Below are 18,225 nucleotides of genomic sequence, written 5' to 3'. Positions count from 1 at the left end.
TAATGTGTGCTCAATTCGCTTTAAGACCATCAAATGATGCCACAACAGGTGGGATTCTTATTTTTCCCTCTCACGTCTCAATCAAACCACAGTTTGCATTACGCAAAATCATTTTGCAAAATATCTATGCAGTAAGACAATATAAAATATAACACGTTAAATGACATTCACAACTGACATTGATAATGCAACTTGACAATTATTTTTTAAAAGATCTGGCATTTCCTGGCAACATGTCCATAAAACAGCTAAACTTCATGCACCTGATTTAGAAATGTAATCACAGCAGTTTATTCATTATTAATGTGAAATGCACTTTAATGTCATGGTAGACTTCTTTTAGAAAGCAAGGGGACCTGGGCTCAAATCCCAACCTTGGGTTTGGGATTGACAGATCACCATGTAGTTTCACAGTATGGAAATAACAGCTTTTGATTCTCATGCTAAATCACTTTGGTTCCACTGAGAAAAAAAAGAAAGTCTAATGAGTTTGGTATGAACATGAAGGTGAGCAGGTGACGACAGATCTTCTGTTTAAAGCAACTGATCTGCAGAAGCTGCAGCTTAACTGCCATGTAAAAAGACATGCAGCATGCAAATAGATTTGCATATTAAACCTATATTAATTCTGCATTTCAATAATCAAAAAGTTGAAGTTAAAAGTTATTTTTGAAGAATTAACTTGGCCTGAAAGTGTTCTAACCTCAGTGAGGTCAATCAAAATAAAAGACAAAATGTACTTCTAATCTGAAAATTAAATGCCCATGGTGCATATTAAACCTTATTATAAGCATGTCCCTAGAGAAGATCTTGATGGCAAATTAATTCACATTGCATGACTTTGATTGCACATTCCCGATTTTTCAGACAAACATTATTAGTTTCCTTCAGATCTTCCAGGAAATAAAGCTCTGTCCTCCAAGTACTACCTGACAAATGCAGTACATAAAATATTTCAAGTGAGTGATGATTTATTCCCATGCGTCCACTGTTTCAGTCTAGCTGGTTAGCAGGGCACAGTTGTTACATGCTCAGTTGGACTGAGGATGGACTATCTTGTCTGTGGTGGTGATAAAGGAGGAGTGATGGTAACGATCACGGAAGGCAAAGTCTGCATTTTCCTCTGTTAGCTGCCTGGTTTCCATGCCAACAGCTGACAAAGAAGGTGTCACCACAATCTGGTCCTGAAGGGCCCCATTTCGCCTAAGAAGAGAGGCAAATGATTGGTAATGTCAGGTTCGGTTTTGCATACATTCATAGTTCTAATCACATCATCCACAATGGACTCTGCCACATACCCACATATCAGTTATATGTTTGTAAATGCTTTTTCGGATTTAATTGAAGAACTCTCCTAATAAGCCAAGCTAAAGAACAGTATCATTAATCAGAAGACATTTAAAAATGTTCCATTGGGCATGGAGACAATAGCTTTGAATTTATCTTCATGTAACACCTACACCTACTTTGGAATAGTAACTTGTTCAAAATATACTCTGAATTTTATTTTCTGTTAACTCAAATTAGTGTTCTGCAGAATCTCTGTAAAATAATCAATACTTTTCTTTTGGATGAACAGAAATTCTGTGTTTTCTATAAAAGCATTGTTGGAAACGGCAATGCCATTGTTGTGTATTTTATGCATCTTGTAAACCTGCCCTTAAACATCATAAAAAAATTGTAGATCAGACATCTTTTCCTAAGCAGGTAGTTCTTGGTCACACAATGCTCCAATAAGGATCACACTTTATGCTGAAAAAGTCAAGTCTGCCTGCAGAAGACTATGTAACTTACCTCCCCAAATTCTGCAGCGAGGTCTTGAGCCACCTGAAGAAACTGAAGCGAGCTGCTGCACCTGTGGGCAGAGAATGCAATTTTATATGTCCTGACAAGAAAAGTCATCATAATGATGGATATGTGCATAATACACCTCTATTTTATTTGACTTTAATTTAAATGGTTAAAATAATCATCCTGACATCAAAATTGTGGCAAACCTATCCAAAAAATGTATTTTAAGCTCTTAGTCTTATTATGCCTATTTCACTGAAATAAGCAGCGTGTGGCATCCGAAGTGTCTATTAGACAATTTTCAGTGATGGCCAACTGGGGTTATTTCTCAAATTTTCTCAAAGATTGTTCAAATCAAATAAAAGTTCGGAACAATTACAATTACCTGTTGGCAAACCTGGGCTTGTTGTTCCAATGTAGAGAAAGAGGATAAGGGCGACTGTAATGTTAATCAAGGCATACATCCACTGGATTACAAACATTATCGTAAAGGAGCACAATGCCTAAAGAAAGATAAAAACAGCATTAAAAATTTGAATTTACAAGCTTATTGCTTACAGGCTGGATAATTTTTGCCAAACTTACACCAACTAACGAAACCCAGTGGTTGCAAAATCTGGCATAGACCGAACCCTGGATTGATCTTATTTCTGATCCTTCAAGATTTGTTTCTGAACCTGTGAACAAAAGGCATGTAAGGTGAAATACAGATTTTGATCACTATATTGAGTTATGTAACATTTTGTAGAGAGTTACATACCATTTCTGTCTATCTGTTCTCTTGGGAGCTGTTCAAGTTCAACTGGGCCAGAATTAAGCAAAGACTGTTTCCTCTTGGTCTCTGTTGTCAGGTCAGACTCCTTAAGTCCCATCTGGCTGCTGGTATCATCATCTAATCCAATCGTTTGTTCCGGCTCCCTCTCATCTTTTCCTTTATCTAATGAGCCAATGCTGTTCAAGTCCAACCCAAAACTGTTCATCAGCGTTTCTTTAGCTGGAATCTTAGACTTCCTGCCCCGGGTCTTGGAGGCAGGAAGAGAAACTCTCTGTTCATCAGCGGAGTCTGTGCTGGGCAATGGAAATATTTGGTCCATGTCTTTGGTGAACTCCAGCAGTGTGCCGTTCACAGGTTCACTGATGGCTCCACTGCTGCCATAATGGGGATGAGTGCTGGACAGCAGAGATCTTCTGGAGCTTGACCTCCTGATCAGCGTCGTCCTTTGCTGGACCTGCAGCTCATGGGTTTTCACCACACAAAAATAGCAATAATCAATTATGCTGTAGGTTAGCATGAAGTTGATGGTGACGATGGGAGCCAGTACATTGACCTGACCGATAAAGATGAATGCCATGGAGATCAAGCTGGTCAGACAGATGGCAGCCACAGGCGTCTTATTGGGCCCTCGCTGTAATACATATAAAGATAAGAGAAAGGTATATCTATGGCCGTTACAAAACCTAGTGAGCTGTTATTGTCTACTTATTACATAGGCACCTTCTAAGGAAGCATCCCAACTGAAATGAAACCTTAAGTGACTGACTTTTACATGGGTAGCATCTCTGTGTGTTAATTTAAATATGATATTTATAGTAAATATTTGTCTGGTTTTTACCTGAGCTCTTCACAATGCGTTATGGGATCAGATAGGAGTGTCTAGTCATGTCTACTTCATCTGCTCCACAAGTTTTTATTAATCATTTGCAAGTTCACATTATGGATTTGGCTCCTGTACCCTCATTTATTTTACGCTCTTCAGGTTATGTAATAAGCAAATAAAAGTATCCAGTAAAACATCCCAAAAAAGACATCTCTCATGTCACCTCAGACCGGTCATTACCCAGATCCCATAAATCTCTGAGATGGAGGCGCTACTGCTACTGGCTGGCACAGCTCCAGATCCACCAGGGTTGGTCTTTTCTGTGCTTCCTGCGTTTGTTCTGGGACTTTGATTCAGGGTGATATGTCTCGAGCGAACTTGTAGCCCATAGAGAGGGGTCAGACAGAGCTCAGGCGAGGGAAAGGGTGTGCTGTGCTTTTTGAAAGCCACAATTGTTACAATTCATTCCTTCGCGTTTTTTGGAGCAAACTCTGGCACACTATAATTAGGAACCCATCCTCATCTATGGAGCTACTCATTGAGCATGAAAAAGTAAACAATTCATTAAAGTGGCACAAAGTGCATGAAAAACAAATGTTTAATTTCACTATTTATACTAAGCGAATTGTTAAAGTTTGATTATTTATTAACATCTGAGAGAACTCATAAGTGCATCCCTGATTTTCCAAATGGTTTATAAAATCACAGAATAGATTTAGCATTGATTTATCAACATCTAAATTAAAAACAAAATTAACCATTTTATTTTGTTAAGCATAAAACCACAGTCTTGCATTCCCTGTTTTGAAAATAGGCACAATATAACCACATTAATATCTCCCTATAAGCACCCACCCCTTTCCCAAGAAATCCGAGAGCAGGGATGACTCTCTCTTGGGCGATACACTGGAGGATCCTGGGTGCACCATACAGGCCGCCCATGCAGGAGGCCAGGGACGAGATGTAGAGGCCCAGCAAAAACAGGAAACCAACCAAGGAGACCTGGGAAAAAAACAAACACAGAGGGGAAGAGAATGTAGACGGCTCCACCCAGCTATGTTCCACTTGGCCAGACTGAAAAAAGCTTATAATGTGTTGAAAGTAAATCAAAGAAACAATGTGCAATCTGACAGAACCCATAATGAGAGAATGGGCAATTACAAATAATACAGTAAGATTGATTATGTGTATGAATCCCTAACTTTTGTAACACCGTACTGTACAAAATGCACCTTTTTGTAGATTCAATTTAATACTTAATATCCTTTCTATGTAGAGTCACCACAGCCAACATTAAGGAACAGCTGGGTCAGCCACAACCAGGCTACAGCCTTACACATTAATAAACTATGTAGCTTAGTTCAACAGCCCACTGTAATCTATGCTGACTGGCAGCTGTGTGTGGCTATCAAACATTAGGGTATGTGCAAGGTCAGTGCGCAACTGGGCACCGTTTTCATTCAAACAATTACACCAGCTGTAGCATTTAGAATGACCTCAAATGCCTCTGTTATGAGGGCCTGCAGATGAGTGGAATGACATCAGCATGACAATAAACGCAACTGTAATGTTTTATCTGTGGTTAATGTGCTATTCTCTAGTCTCACTTTCAGTTGAGACGAGGAGTCTTAATAGTGGAAAAACCCATGGAAGATGGCCATCCTCTGAAGCCTGTAATAACATCAGATTACCTTTTCCGCTATTAAGAAATCATAGCGCAGCGCATCTCTGGTGCAAATGGCTCCCAGTAAGAACACAAAGACGAGATACAGGAACCACCTGCGGATTTCCACAATACACAAGAGTCAATTATTCTATTTATAGAGAAATTATCTAACACACACATATACACACATACAGGTGCATCTAAAAAAATTAGAATATCATGAAAACGTTTGTTTTCTTGTAACTTATTTCAAAAAGTGAAACTTTCATATATTTTAGATTCATTACAAGTAAAGTAAAACATTTCAACAGTTTTTTTTGTTTTAATTTTGATGATTAGAGCTTATAGCTCATGAAAGTCAAAAATCCAGTATCTCAAAATATTAGAATATTTCCTAAGATCATTCAAAAAAAGGATTTGCAAAACAGAAAAGTTCAAGTTCTTTAATGTATGTTCATTTATGCACTCAATACTTGGTCGGGGCACCTTTAGCTCCTAAATTCCAGCATCAGTGAGGTGTGACATGTAAGCAATCAGCCTGTGGCACTGCTGAGGCACTATTGAGCCTTCAGCTCGTCTGAATTGTTGGATTGACTGTTTCTCGTCGTTCTTTTGAAAATATCCCAGATTTTCCAAAATATCCCAGATATAGATTCCATATGGGGTTCAGGTCAGGCATGTTGTAATATCATGGTCAGGAATTCACTTGGAAGTGGTTTTGGCACTGTGGGCAGATGCTAAAGTCCTGCTGGAAAAGGAAATCATGGAAGCATAAAGTGCTCCAAAATCTCCTGGTAGACGGCTGCATTGACTTTGGACTTGATAAAACACAATGGACCAACACCAGCAGATGCCACAGCACCTCAAATCATCACTGACTGTGGAAACTTCACACTGGACTTCAAGCAGCTTGGATTCTGTGTCTCTCCAGTCTTCCTCCAGACCTTGATTTCCAAATGAAATGCAAAATTTACTTTTATCTGAAAAGAGGACTTTGGACCACTGAGCAACAGTCCAGTTCTTTTTCTCCACAGCCCAGGTAAGATGCTTCTGACGTTGTCTCTGGTTCAGAAGTGGCTTGGTAGCCCTTTTCCTGAAGACGTCTGAGCGTGGTGACTCCAGCTTCAGTCCACTCCTTGTGAAGCTTTCCCAAGTGTTTGAATCAGCTTTGCTTTACAGTATTGTCAAGCTTGCAGTCATCCCTGTTGCTTGTGCACCTTTTCCTACCCAAATTCTTCCTTCTGGTCAACTTTGCATTTAATATGCTTTGATACAGCACTCTGTGAACAGCCACACCTTTCAGTAATGATCCTCTGTGACTTACCCTCTTTGTAGAGGGCGTCAACGTTCGTCTTCTGGATCATTGCCAAGTCAGAAGTCTTCCCCATTATTGTGGTTTCAAAGAACAAGAGATACCCGGAATTTATACTGTAGGGATGGTCATTAATTGGTCATTAATGTCATTAATTGAAACTCAAATGTAAATATTCTAATATTTTGAGATACTGATTTTTGACTTTCATTAGCTGTAAGTTCTTATCATCAAAATTAAAACAAAAATTTTGATGTAAGTTCTGATTAATTTTGATGTAAGTTCTTATCATCAAAATTAAAACAAAACAACTTTTAAAATGCTTTACTTGTAATAAATCTAAAATATATGAATGTTTCACTTTTTGAAATAAGTGAACTTTTTCACGATATTCTAATTTTTTGAGATGCATCTGTGTATGTATGTGTGTTTTGGAACACATACACATATATATACACATACACATATACATACACATATATATATATATATATATATATATAAAATTTTTCTTAAATTTAATCAAAGAATACTGAAAAAATAAGTTTTACAATATTTTAGGCAGCACAACTGTTTTCAACATTGATCAGCATACAAGAATGATTCTGAGTGTATTAAAATAGAAGTTATTTTAAATTGTAATAATATTTTTGAATATTTCTGTTTTTGCATGATCCATTAAATGTAGCCCTGATGAGCATAAGAGATTTCTTTCAAAACCATAAAAACATATCAACCATTACCAGACATACAGTACATCTCATACTGATTTTTATGCCATACACTTTTTTTTTCAGGGCATGAAGGCTTATCGGAATTCTGTTTCTCATATTTTCGTTTTGGAGCCTGCTCTAAAGTATGTGTACACAACACAAACAGAGGCTGAAGATGTACAAAGGAAGAATGAAAGATAATTTCTGTGGCAGATAGAAACATACGAGGTGCAGACTGCGGCAAGAGTTCCCACGGGGATGTTATGCTCGGGCCTCTGGAGATCAGAGCTCATGTTGAATCCCGCCATCACACCTACACACACACAAAGAGAGTTACTGTGAAAACAAGACTGGAGACAAGGGGCCATTCAAAACCTGAAGAACAGAAAGATGTACATATCAGAGCTCACTTGAAACACCTTCCTGACTTCTAACAGGAGCAAAAAGGAAACTTTGATCATTACTGATTAGGGCCTCGTTTTGCGCAAATGAATCTTTTAGTCTTTGCAGGAGGCAGAAGCTGGTTTGTCTCGTTTTTGGTAAAACAAGACAAGAATGAATTGGGTTTTCTTACATTTATGGGTTTCTCACATTTTGTAGATAAATTATCTCATTTTTATATTTATATTGTCTGTTTTTATTTATGGGATGTTTGTCAATGAAAACGGTTAATTCGAAAGCATTATGAAAGGTGGGTTGAGATACATAATGCAGACTGAATTCAAACCTGCAGAGACAATGTGCACTTAACAGATTAACAAAATATGTGAATGTTAAATAATTATGATCCTAAACATTCAAAACATTTAATAATATTTCTATATTGTTATGCAGGCTGGTCAGAAAACATAAGATTAATAGGGATTATTTCATAAATTATTTCAATAGATTCAATAGATTATTTCAAAATATTTACAGCATAAATAATATTATGAATGGGCTATAAAAAAGCCCATTAATTTTGGAAAGAATTGTTTAATTTTGCTATCTGTAATATTACACTTAATATTTTTCACACAATATTTATCAATTAAAAATAGCTGTTTTTGTATTTTATACCTCACAAAAGGATCATCATATTTGGGGTTCCTTGAAATCAAAAGTTAAAAAAAATAAAAAAATCCAGCAACACCATGCAGGCTCAGACTGAAACCTCATTATACAACAAAAATGTGTTAACTATGAGATGCAATTCTGCCGAAAAGAGAGATTTCTGGGATGTCTGCATCTTAAATCCAACCACAGCAACTAACAGACAGTACAGCTGCAAGTTTTTCAGGCTACTAAATTTATACAGGCTTATACTTCACTAATAGCAAAGATAAATCATCATATCAGCATAGTGTCATTAAATCAATGGCTATTATATCATAGTTTAGCCTTTTTGTTTGTGTGTGTAAGGTCACCTGTCGCCGTAGGAAAGAAAACCCCAAACACGGTGAAGAAAGTCTCGCCAGCTGTGTAGTCTGGCAGCGTGTTCTTACGCAGCAGATCCTCTGTATAGCCAACGAATCCATGCTCTGTAATAAACATTCGGCACAAAACAATGTTAGGAAAGACTGTTTATAACAACATTCATTTGGACTAAAGCATTACTGAGTGCTTTATGGAAAAAGTCTGCACTGACACGATGATAAGAATCAGATTCATCTCTGAAATTCTCCACAGAGTATATATGACACAAACATTAAACACACTGAGTTTTCCTGTAAATTAAAATCTTTGTTATGAAAAGCAAAAGGAAATATTTTGGCCTTTTTGAAAAATCTGATATTTAGACAGATCAGTCTAAATAGTTCATAACATTCAAACTAATTTCAGAAAACCATCCTGAAGCAGAATTCAAGTTTCCACCTCTCTGCTTAAAACACAGGCTGGTGACGACATTTACAAGAAAATATCCTCCTGTGCAAGACCACAAACCAGCACCCATGACATATAATATTGATCTAGTGCACACTGATACAATAACCCCTTTCACCCTGAAATCAAAGCGAGGGGTTCTCTGGGGTACTGTGGAACAGACGTCTGGTTTGAAATATGACAGTTTTGGACTCCATAGCCATGCACAGACAGAGGCCCGCGTGTCTGTGGCTGACCATCACCGCCCTTTATGTAATAACCCGGGGGACAGACGTCCCGCCAAGATGCGTGCAAACCAAGGGCCGGCCTTTTTCTTGGGAATACATGCCAAGTTCAATAGTTCTGCGCCTTGGACATGATGAAGGGAATGCTGGACTAAGCTCTGGGTGTGTTCACAGGCAAACAAAACAATCCAAGAACAGGCGCCGCAGAACATTTACGTAAACAGTACTGAGAGGTATCACCATCGTGCTGAACCGTCACACGAGTGGTGGCAGATATTAAAGTCTAGATAGCACTGACACTGTATGTTTCTGGTGGTTTATGTACTTGTGTACAAACAACAGTACATAATGTAAAGTAACTGCCAAAGATGGGTGCTCTTAATTGGTTAATTCACCCAAAAGTGCATTTACTCACCCTCGAGTCATTTCAAACCAGTTTGACTTTCTTTTTTTTTTTTTAAACAGAATCCAAGAAAATGTTTGGAAGAATGTTCCAGTCACTGTTTTCCACATAAAAACTGATTTTTACTGCCAAACTCCAAAAAGGACAAAACTAGCAACATTAAAGGGGTAGTTCACCCAAAAATGAAAGTTATGTCATTAATTACTCACCCTCATGTAATTAATGACAGAATTCTCACTTTTGGGTGAACTAGTCCATATGATACATTAGCTATATTCCATGATTTCCACACATGATTTCTGTGTGAGGAACAGGCTAAAAAAACACTTCATTCACTTCAAGATTGCCATTTTTCACTTGAAATCTTTCCTTTGCTCCAGCTCTCATATCTCATTTATACATTTAATATGAAGATACAAAAGAGGGAAGATTTTTAGTAAATAATGCAAAGAATTAAGCTAACATAAAACATTTTACAACAGTGGTTCTCAACTCCAAGGCCCCCTTATTGTCCACAATATACACAATATTATTGTCCACAATATACACAAGGCCCAATGGCTTTTTCAGCTGTTCATGATTTACTAGATGAGGATTAAGGATAAGGATTTAATAATAATTTAACTGATAAAATGTTTATTATTTAAATGACTTTTCCATGAAATAACATTTGAGACTTTAAGACCATGAGAACCTTGTTTTTTTTAAAAGACAAAAAGGTTGCTGAATAGGTCAATTAAAATAAGAAATATTTATATTTTTTAGTAATTCTGTCTTTTAAAATGCTTGCTTTGTCTTATTTTAAGCCATTTAAGTCACCTTGAGGCTCCCTTGGAAATTTGCCGAGGCCTCCTATTGGGCCTCTGTCCCCTGGTGGAGAACAATGACGAGTGAAGATTTGGATTATAGCAAATATGTCAACTAAACCATTTTTAGGATAATTTTATGGTGCGTATCCTTTTTAGAACTTGACAGTGAACACACACACACACAATGAAAGAAAGTCATACTGATTTGAAATTTAAAAATCTGAAATTTAATTTAATAATAAAGTCTTGAATAGAGTCAAAAGTCTAAAGTGTCCACCCTTGTGGAGACAAGGCACTCATGCAGAGTGCCTGACTATGCAATATCATGGTCCACTTCCCTCTTGGTTATCTTGTGATGGGAAAGAATGTGTTCTCTTGGATTAATGACATGTTTATCCAAAAGGAAGTCACCACCCTTTCAGAAGCCCTGCCTGTTCCAACCCTTCCAAGTCACAGTTTCTTGGCTACAAAGAGAGGGAGCTAGTAAGAGCGTAAGATACAATAGAGAGGATGAGGAGGAGGAGGTAGAGAGGAAGTGCATAAAGAAAGTTTAGGTGGACACAGCCTTAGAAATAACAGATATCAAGTACTCCAATAATACCACGCAAGCAGGAAAAAACATCCTACTTCACCACATCATAAATTACCTTGACATAATTACCTTCTTTTATGAACTTTGCTAAATCTGCAATAAGCTGTTTTTGGAATAGCAAGTGCAAGAATAAAACAATTAGCCATAGTTTAGTTTGTGACTCTTGAACCAAGCAACCTTCAAATACACTACCATTCAAAAGATTCAGTAAGATTTTTATTGAAAGGATTTTTTAAATGAATGCTATTATTCAACAAGGATTCACTAAATTGCAGTGACAGTAAAGACTTTCTTGCAAAAAATCTATTTCAAATAAATGTTGTTCTTTTGACATTTCTATACATCAGAGAATCCTAAAATAAGAGCATATCCACAGGAACAGTAAGCTGCACAACTGTTTTAAACTTTGATAATAATGCAAAATGCTTCTTGAGCCCCGAGATAAATGTCATGCCCTGAGATAAAAAAATATACACATATTCACAATACACATGCATAAAAAACCGGCCATACTGACAGCGGATAAGAGCAGGGCCGTTACTGCTGCCCTCCTTGCCACCTTTCTAACAATTCTGATTGCAGTTTGGATATTTGTAGTAAGAGTCCAGATCTGAAGATTTGGAAGTGGAAGTGATGATGTGGACTCTGCTAGTGAAGAACTCGGATCTGCTTCCTGCCTGCTCTTTTGTCTCAAGCCAAAAATGTGGGTGACACCCTTAACCCAAAACTATGAGCGCATGTCAGTTTCCTGTCCAACTTGGGGAGCTTAAATAGTGTGTCTTTGAGGTTACAGCCGAGATTCTACATAACATGAACATCACACCATCATAAAACTAATTATGTGAGTGAAAAAAAACAAGCCAATGACCTGATCAAAGACCATGAGCAGACAAGTCAAGCGATTCAGTTCTTTTCATAAAAATGTAATTGTTATACCCCAGCAATTTCTTCCCACCACTAGAGAAGAACAGAATTTACACCAAAAATAACAGTCTAAAAGCCCACAGTAGTGGGAAAGCTCTTCTCACAGTTCCTCTTGTGTGGTAATAGGCAGGAGGGAAGGGACAGAACTAGGAGGTGCTCTCGTGTTTTTAAATCTAGGACAAATGTGTTCACCGCAATGGTATGAACACTCGAGAGGACTGTGCTCACATTTTCTTCATCTTTTCCAGCAATAACATTTTTAAATGATTTAACAAAACATTGAAGTAGGTAGCAATATTAAAAGATCATCAACCCCTCTCCCATTTTGGCTACACAAGCCTGGGCACACTGGTGCCCAATGGTAGATTGGGTGTATAACTCAAACATATCCTTTATCAAGAATTATTTCACAACCAAGATATGTGCTCAGATGTTTAGTTTTCTTCAGCCTTTCCATTCTTAAACGAATAGTTCACCCTGTTAAAAACTGTGGGATCTTCTTCTTTATCCTTTAAACATATTTTCAAAGCTCCAAAACATCATGTATCGTTAGTGATGTCCATTTGACTCATTGTGCACTATTTTTAATTAAGTCTTCTGAAGCTATACAATAGCATTGTGTCAAAAATATCCAACTTTAAGTAATTTTTCATTGAAAATCACAAACAGAAAGAGTCAAATCTTTACACTAAATCATCTGATGAAGTTCACAAAACTGAATTGAGAACCAAGAACCAGATCAGTTGATTTGTGAATGAATTATTCAGATCAGTCGCAGTGGTTACCAGCTCACTGAAGGGAACGATTTTCAGTAAATAACTTAAATGTCAGTCTGTTCCTTACACAAAACTATAAAATGGCCTACAAAAGTAGACTTGGAACATAGTGCATAAGTCATATGAGCTACTTCTATATTTTTATGGTGCTTTTGTGTAGTGGCTTTTTTTTTTTTTTTTTTTTTTAAATCACCACATGAGATACGGTTTTCTGTTTGGCTGAGCAAGACTTTTATTTTGACAGCACTTACACCTGAGCTGTCTTCATTAGTTTACTGTCTTTGTTTAACAGCTACACTTGTGTCTTTGTTAAAGTTTGACAGCCACAGTCCTCGTTCACTTTCATTATATAAAAAAAGTGGCCATAATATACTTAAAAATGTCTCCTTTTATGTTCTACAGAAGAAAGACAATCAAATAGCTTTGGAAAGACAAAATGTCCAATTATTTTCTATCCCTTTAAATTGTTATGGAATGCAGTCGTGCTGGGATCTCTGTATCATCAAGGTTATGAAGCTTTCCTTGTGCTGACCACCTGGTCTTGGCTACGTGATTAACAGTGTTATCAAACTGTAAACACATCTGCACAACAGCTCTTTTTTCCTTCCACTGGCAGGTAACCCGCCCATGCGGCGCCCAGGCCTAAACCGTGCAACCCCCTGGAGTCGTGCCAATGGTGAGATCACTATATAACCACAAGGCTTAATTGAAAAAACCTGAAGGAACCAGTGCCTCCTTTTCCCACTGCCAGCGCACACTGCAGCCCGAGTCCAGCTCCTAAAAGGGGTCAGCAACACGACAGCAGCAGGAGCTGCAGTCAGGGGGTAATACCACATATTTAGTCCATTACACCCCAATGTGTCTGACTTTCTCTGCAGAGAGAGAGTGAGAACACCATCTTTCTGAGAGTCTTGCCTCCTCTCTGGACAGGAAGCCAGTAATCAGGAGAACAGGAAGAGTTGGGATGGATTTCCTGCAAAGCCAGTGTGAAAGTACATACTGACCTCATCTGAAGTGGGCAGCCAAAAAACTTAAACATTACAATGGACTAAGAATGTCTGCATGCTTGTCCTAAGAGCAAATGACTCTTATTAGATGCATCACATAATTTTTGCAGGATGCAAAGTTGCTTTTATGAATCTGTACTAAAATTAACTTGCACTAATACTTCTTTGTAAGAGGGGGTAGATTTTAGTTTAATACTGTATGTATGCTTACTTCATAAACAATTTCAACACAAGTAGATTTGAATGTCCTAAAAATAAAATGTGTGACAGAGATGGATTTCTGCGATTATAGCTTGGGAGAGCTTTAGAAATTCGAATTTGGCAACACATAATTCTTCTTAAACTATAAGCATGCTCCGTTTCATTAACACATGCTTTCAGTCTTTAAAATAAAAACAACTACTCTAATTTAATAAAAAAATATATATAGTTTAAGCTTTTGAGACTGCAGTAAATAAATGCAGTAAAACAGTAATATTGCAAAATATTTCCATTTTTATATATTTTAAAATGTAATTTATTCCTGTGCTGGCAAAGCGTCAGGGTCATTACCCTTCAGAAATTATTCTAATATGCTAATTTGGAGCTCAAGAAAAATGTATTGTAAATATCACTTTTCATAACAGTTGCTTAATAGTTATGAAAACCTTCAAAATAATTCCAGGATTCTTTTAAAAATATAAAGTTCAAAAGAACAGCATTTTTCAAAATATAAATATTTTGTAACATTATAAATGTCTTCACTGTTACCTTTGAACAATTCACTGCTTCCTTGCTGAATTAAATACAGTAGTATATATATTTTTGCCTTGTAAGGTCCAGGTCTAGGATGACTAGATGACAGTACTGTAAATAATAGGAAGACAAATCACTTCACCCTTCCTGTTACTTCAACTTCCATATTATGATTGGTGTTGGAGTTCTATAATTGTGTTTATTTTAGGACGAGATCCTGTACTCCCTAGTGGCCATGTGCACCCCTCCCAGCAGATGCAGGGCTGCTGGAGGTCTAGCTTACTGATTATACTGTCAATGCCACATCTCTACCTGGTATGCAAAATCTTGTCTTGCATTGTTTTTTAAGCCTAAATGGTTTATGGAAACGTTTTTAGGAAAAGAAAAAGTAAATAATAAATAATGTGTGTGAATTGCCAATACTACTGTATAAAAAATGAAACCCCACAGGATAGCATTGTTTGGGACACCACCACATTTATGTTACCCTGACATCTACTGGACAGTTATTGCAAGGACATGTGAACTCAGTTTTCACATACTGGCCAAATACTAGTTGAGGCAGTCTATCAATAAGAATCATTTTGAATTAGATGAAAACATTAGCAATTTCTAAAGCCACAGATAATAGTCACAGATAGTAAATAGATTTACATATACATTGCTCAACTTTTTAAGAGAGGTATCTTATGCTCACCAAGGTTGCATTTATTTGATAAAAAATACAGTAAAAACAGTAATATTGTTACTTTTTTTTCTATTTTAAATTTTAACATATTTGAAATTTTAATAAATTATTCAAGTGATGGCAAGGCTGAATTTTTAGCAGCCATTATGCCAATCTTTAACGTCACATGATCCTTCAGAAATCATTCTAATATGCTAATTTGGTTCTCAAGAAACATTTATTATTATTATCAATGTTGAAAATAGTTGTACTGCTTAATATTTTTGTAGAAACTGTGATACTTCTTTTAGGATTCTTTGACATTTCAATAGAACAATAATTTTTTGAAATACAAATTTTGTAAAATGTTTCATTTTGACAATGTGAAATTTTTCACTGTTGCTTTTGATCTATTTAATACATTCTTGCTGGATAAAAGCGCCAATTCCTTAGAAAAAATATTACTGACCCCAAACTGTTTGAACAGTAGTGTATATATTGTCATTAATAAACTGCATCAAACTACTTTTCAAATCCAATAAATGCATATCACACCACACATAAAAATACAGATATAAGAAACTGCAAAATAACAACAGAAACAAGAAAAATGTACACTGGTAAAAGAAAAATCCTTTAGCACACTGCGAATTTAGTCCAATATATACATTGACTCGTACTTATCCTCGTCTGGCAGGTTTGCCAGGAAATGTGCAAAGAAAGAAGTGTCAATATAAGAAAGGCAGGCACTGTTTAGTAGGGTCTGTGAAAACAACACTGCAGGGCAAGAATCTCTTCCTAAAGCACTACTTTTTTAAATGGAAACATTTGGTAGAGTCACAAGTGCCTGTTAAAATGAGATATAATGGTTTTATTTTTCATTTTAAGAAATACATTAACTTCTATACACCTGTGTCAGAGTTTCTTTCACTCAATGGGGGATATTTGTTGCTGTTTTAATGAAAGACTTCCAGTTAAAAACATAAAACCTAGCTGTACTTTAAGATGTACAGCAGTTACACTTACTAGTACTCTAATCTAAATGACACTTGAAGTAATCTTATTTGCATTCATGATAGCTCACCTGGGTCTAGATGGCTAAATGTCCCGATGACGAAATCCAAAGTGGACATAGCTAATATGCCCAGTAGAACCAACTGAAGGCGTACAATCCATTTTACCCCAGCCAGGTTAATTCCGAGCAGACCAATCAGAACGGCCACAGAGATTCCCCTCACCACCCACATGCTCTGTAAATTCAGCACCTGCGCAATGGACTCGGCAAAACCAGTGATGTACATCGCTCCAGCCACACACTGCCAACAAGACACATGACTGCCATCAAACTTGAGAACAGTGAACCAACCACCAAATGTATATGCAATATAACTAATACAGAAAGGAGTGCGCTCACCTGTCCAAATACATACAAGAGTCCCACAGTTCCTCCAATCCTTCCGCCGAGCACAGTGGAGATCATGGAGTAGACCCCACCGTTACCCACGCTGCAACACTCACACACGCCAACACCTGACATCACCGTAATCAAGGCGACTAATACCACCAAGGATACCAGAAGCATGCCCAGCAACACACCTGTGTTACCCTAAAGATGATCATATGGGAAAAAATTTTACATTCATTGGATGCTCATTTAATAGCTGCCAAAAAATGAGACGTATGAAAGCCTGTTTCAAAAGAAAAGGTGGTTGGGACTCTCTCACAACTTTAAGTTTATATCTCACAATTCTGACTTTTTCTTCAGAACTGTGAGATATAACGTTAACACAGAAGTCTGAATTGTGAAATTTGAATTCATGAATTTTTTTAATAGGTTCTATGATACACATTTGCACTACAAGCCTAATGAAATCTATGATAAAACATAACTTACCACAAGCCAGCCGGTCCGTAAAAAGAGCACCACCCCAAAAATGTTGATCATGCAGGTAGTAAAGACTCCATCCCAGGTGCCAAAAAGAACAGGTTCCCAGACGAAGAGCTGCACCTTCCACCAAGGCTGAGCATTACTCTGGGAACCCTACACAAACCAGTGTCACTCATATCTAAATAAGCCCCCATTCATTTCAGTTCCTCTGCTCAGGGTAGAACATTAGGTCTGAAATTATGGGTTTCTAATTATTTTTATGGTAAAACGTACTGATTTGCCATTACCTGTGCATCTTCATGGAATAACTCTTGAACTTGAGGATTCATGCTCCCTCCTGGTCTAGATTACAGTAGCTGGATCTGAGGAATGTAAAGACCTTGCTATACTAATTTGAAAGGCTTCAGTGCAGTATATACAAAGTCAATTTTAAGAACATTTGCCAAGTAGGCGATGGCCTCGTAACTTGGGTACATTTAAGCCAACGCATTAATAAGTGACGCATTAATAAAACACATATTCCGCACTTGACCAACATTTTAATACTTTAAGATAAAAGGCAAACAAACGCATTGAAGTTCACGTGACTAAGTTGTGTAGTAGGCTACTGACTTTGTGTTTGTGTTTTACTTTAACGTTATGTAGTGCAACGGGTTCGTGTCTCAGTGATAGCAGCTCTAAATAAACGGATAAACTGCTGTTTTGGGATATTGTTAAACTGTAAATTCCTTGAGTAATCATAAAGACTCACCTGCAGTCGCCGTGCTCCCGGATGCAGCAGCAGGTGGAGAATGTGAGAGAGGCACGAGCGCGCACACCTGAGGAGCCGGGTGGTCCGACTCATTTCTGCGAATCGGTTCTTTCGAACGGTTCGTTTAGATTGAACAACCGGTTAAAGCATCAAACATTTAAAAAAAATGTTTTAGTACGTTTTATTTGAAAAGTTCTGCATTTGAAGTAACTATTGAAGAGGTTCTATGGAAGTAACTAACTAAACTGACACTAACAATGTTTTAGTATAGTAGCCTATATTAAAATCGTTTGATTAATTCTTACTTTAAGAGTTTCAGCTTAACAGCTGTTTCTGTGTGTCGCTGATATTCATGGAAACGCTACGTGTGCAATAAACGTCTTTAAACAAATATCTGTTCTGTCAGCGGTGTGTGTGTGTGTGTGTGTGTGTGCTGCCAGTGTACAGATCTTATTTGCATTTCACTGTACTTCGACTAGCCTAACGGTGCAGGATTTTCAGTACTG

At 37.2% G+C, this 18,225-nt stretch overlaps 1 protein-coding gene across 2 annotated transcripts; it reads right to left on the bottom strand.

Annotated features, from left to right (window-relative positions):
• Window positions 1–270: 270 nt before the first annotated feature.
• Window positions 271–17,818, bottom strand: LOC306876350 (solute carrier family 12 member 8-like). Of its 2 annotated transcripts, XM_079427445.1 has the most exons (14): window positions 17,720–17,818; window positions 17,256–17,330; window positions 16,975–17,121; window positions 16,495–16,686; window positions 16,165–16,396; window positions 8,487–8,600; window positions 7,306–7,393; window positions 5,081–5,168; window positions 4,245–4,391; window positions 2,552–3,197; window positions 2,377–2,468; window positions 2,177–2,294; window positions 1,795–1,855; window positions 271–1,203 (listed from the first exon to the last, which is right to left on the bottom strand). In XM_079427445.1, the coding sequence occupies exons 2-14, from the start codon at window positions 17,295–17,297 to the stop codon at window positions 1,032–1,034; spliced, it is 2,139 nt and encodes a 712-aa protein (XP_079283571.1). In that variant the 5' UTR covers window positions 17,298–17,330; window positions 17,720–17,818; the 3' UTR covers window positions 271–1,031. The 2 variants fall into 2 exon arrangements, with proteins under 2 accessions (XP_079283571.1, XP_079283572.1); XM_079427446.1 differs by lacking the exons at window positions 16,975–17,121; window positions 17,256–17,330; window positions 17,720–17,818 and having other exon boundaries at window positions 303–1,203; window positions 16,165–16,415; window positions 16,495–16,596.
• Between the last annotated feature and the right edge of the window lie 407 nt (window positions 17,819–18,225).

The sequence above is a fragment of the Barbus barbus genome (assembly GCF_936440315.1).
Source record: "Barbus barbus genome assembly, chromosome: 10".
Taxonomy (NCBI): Eukaryota; Metazoa; Chordata; class Actinopteri; order Cypriniformes; family Cyprinidae; genus Barbus; species Barbus barbus.
The sequence above is the reverse complement of the archived record's forward strand: the minus strand, read 5'-3'. Positions and strand labels throughout refer to the sequence as shown.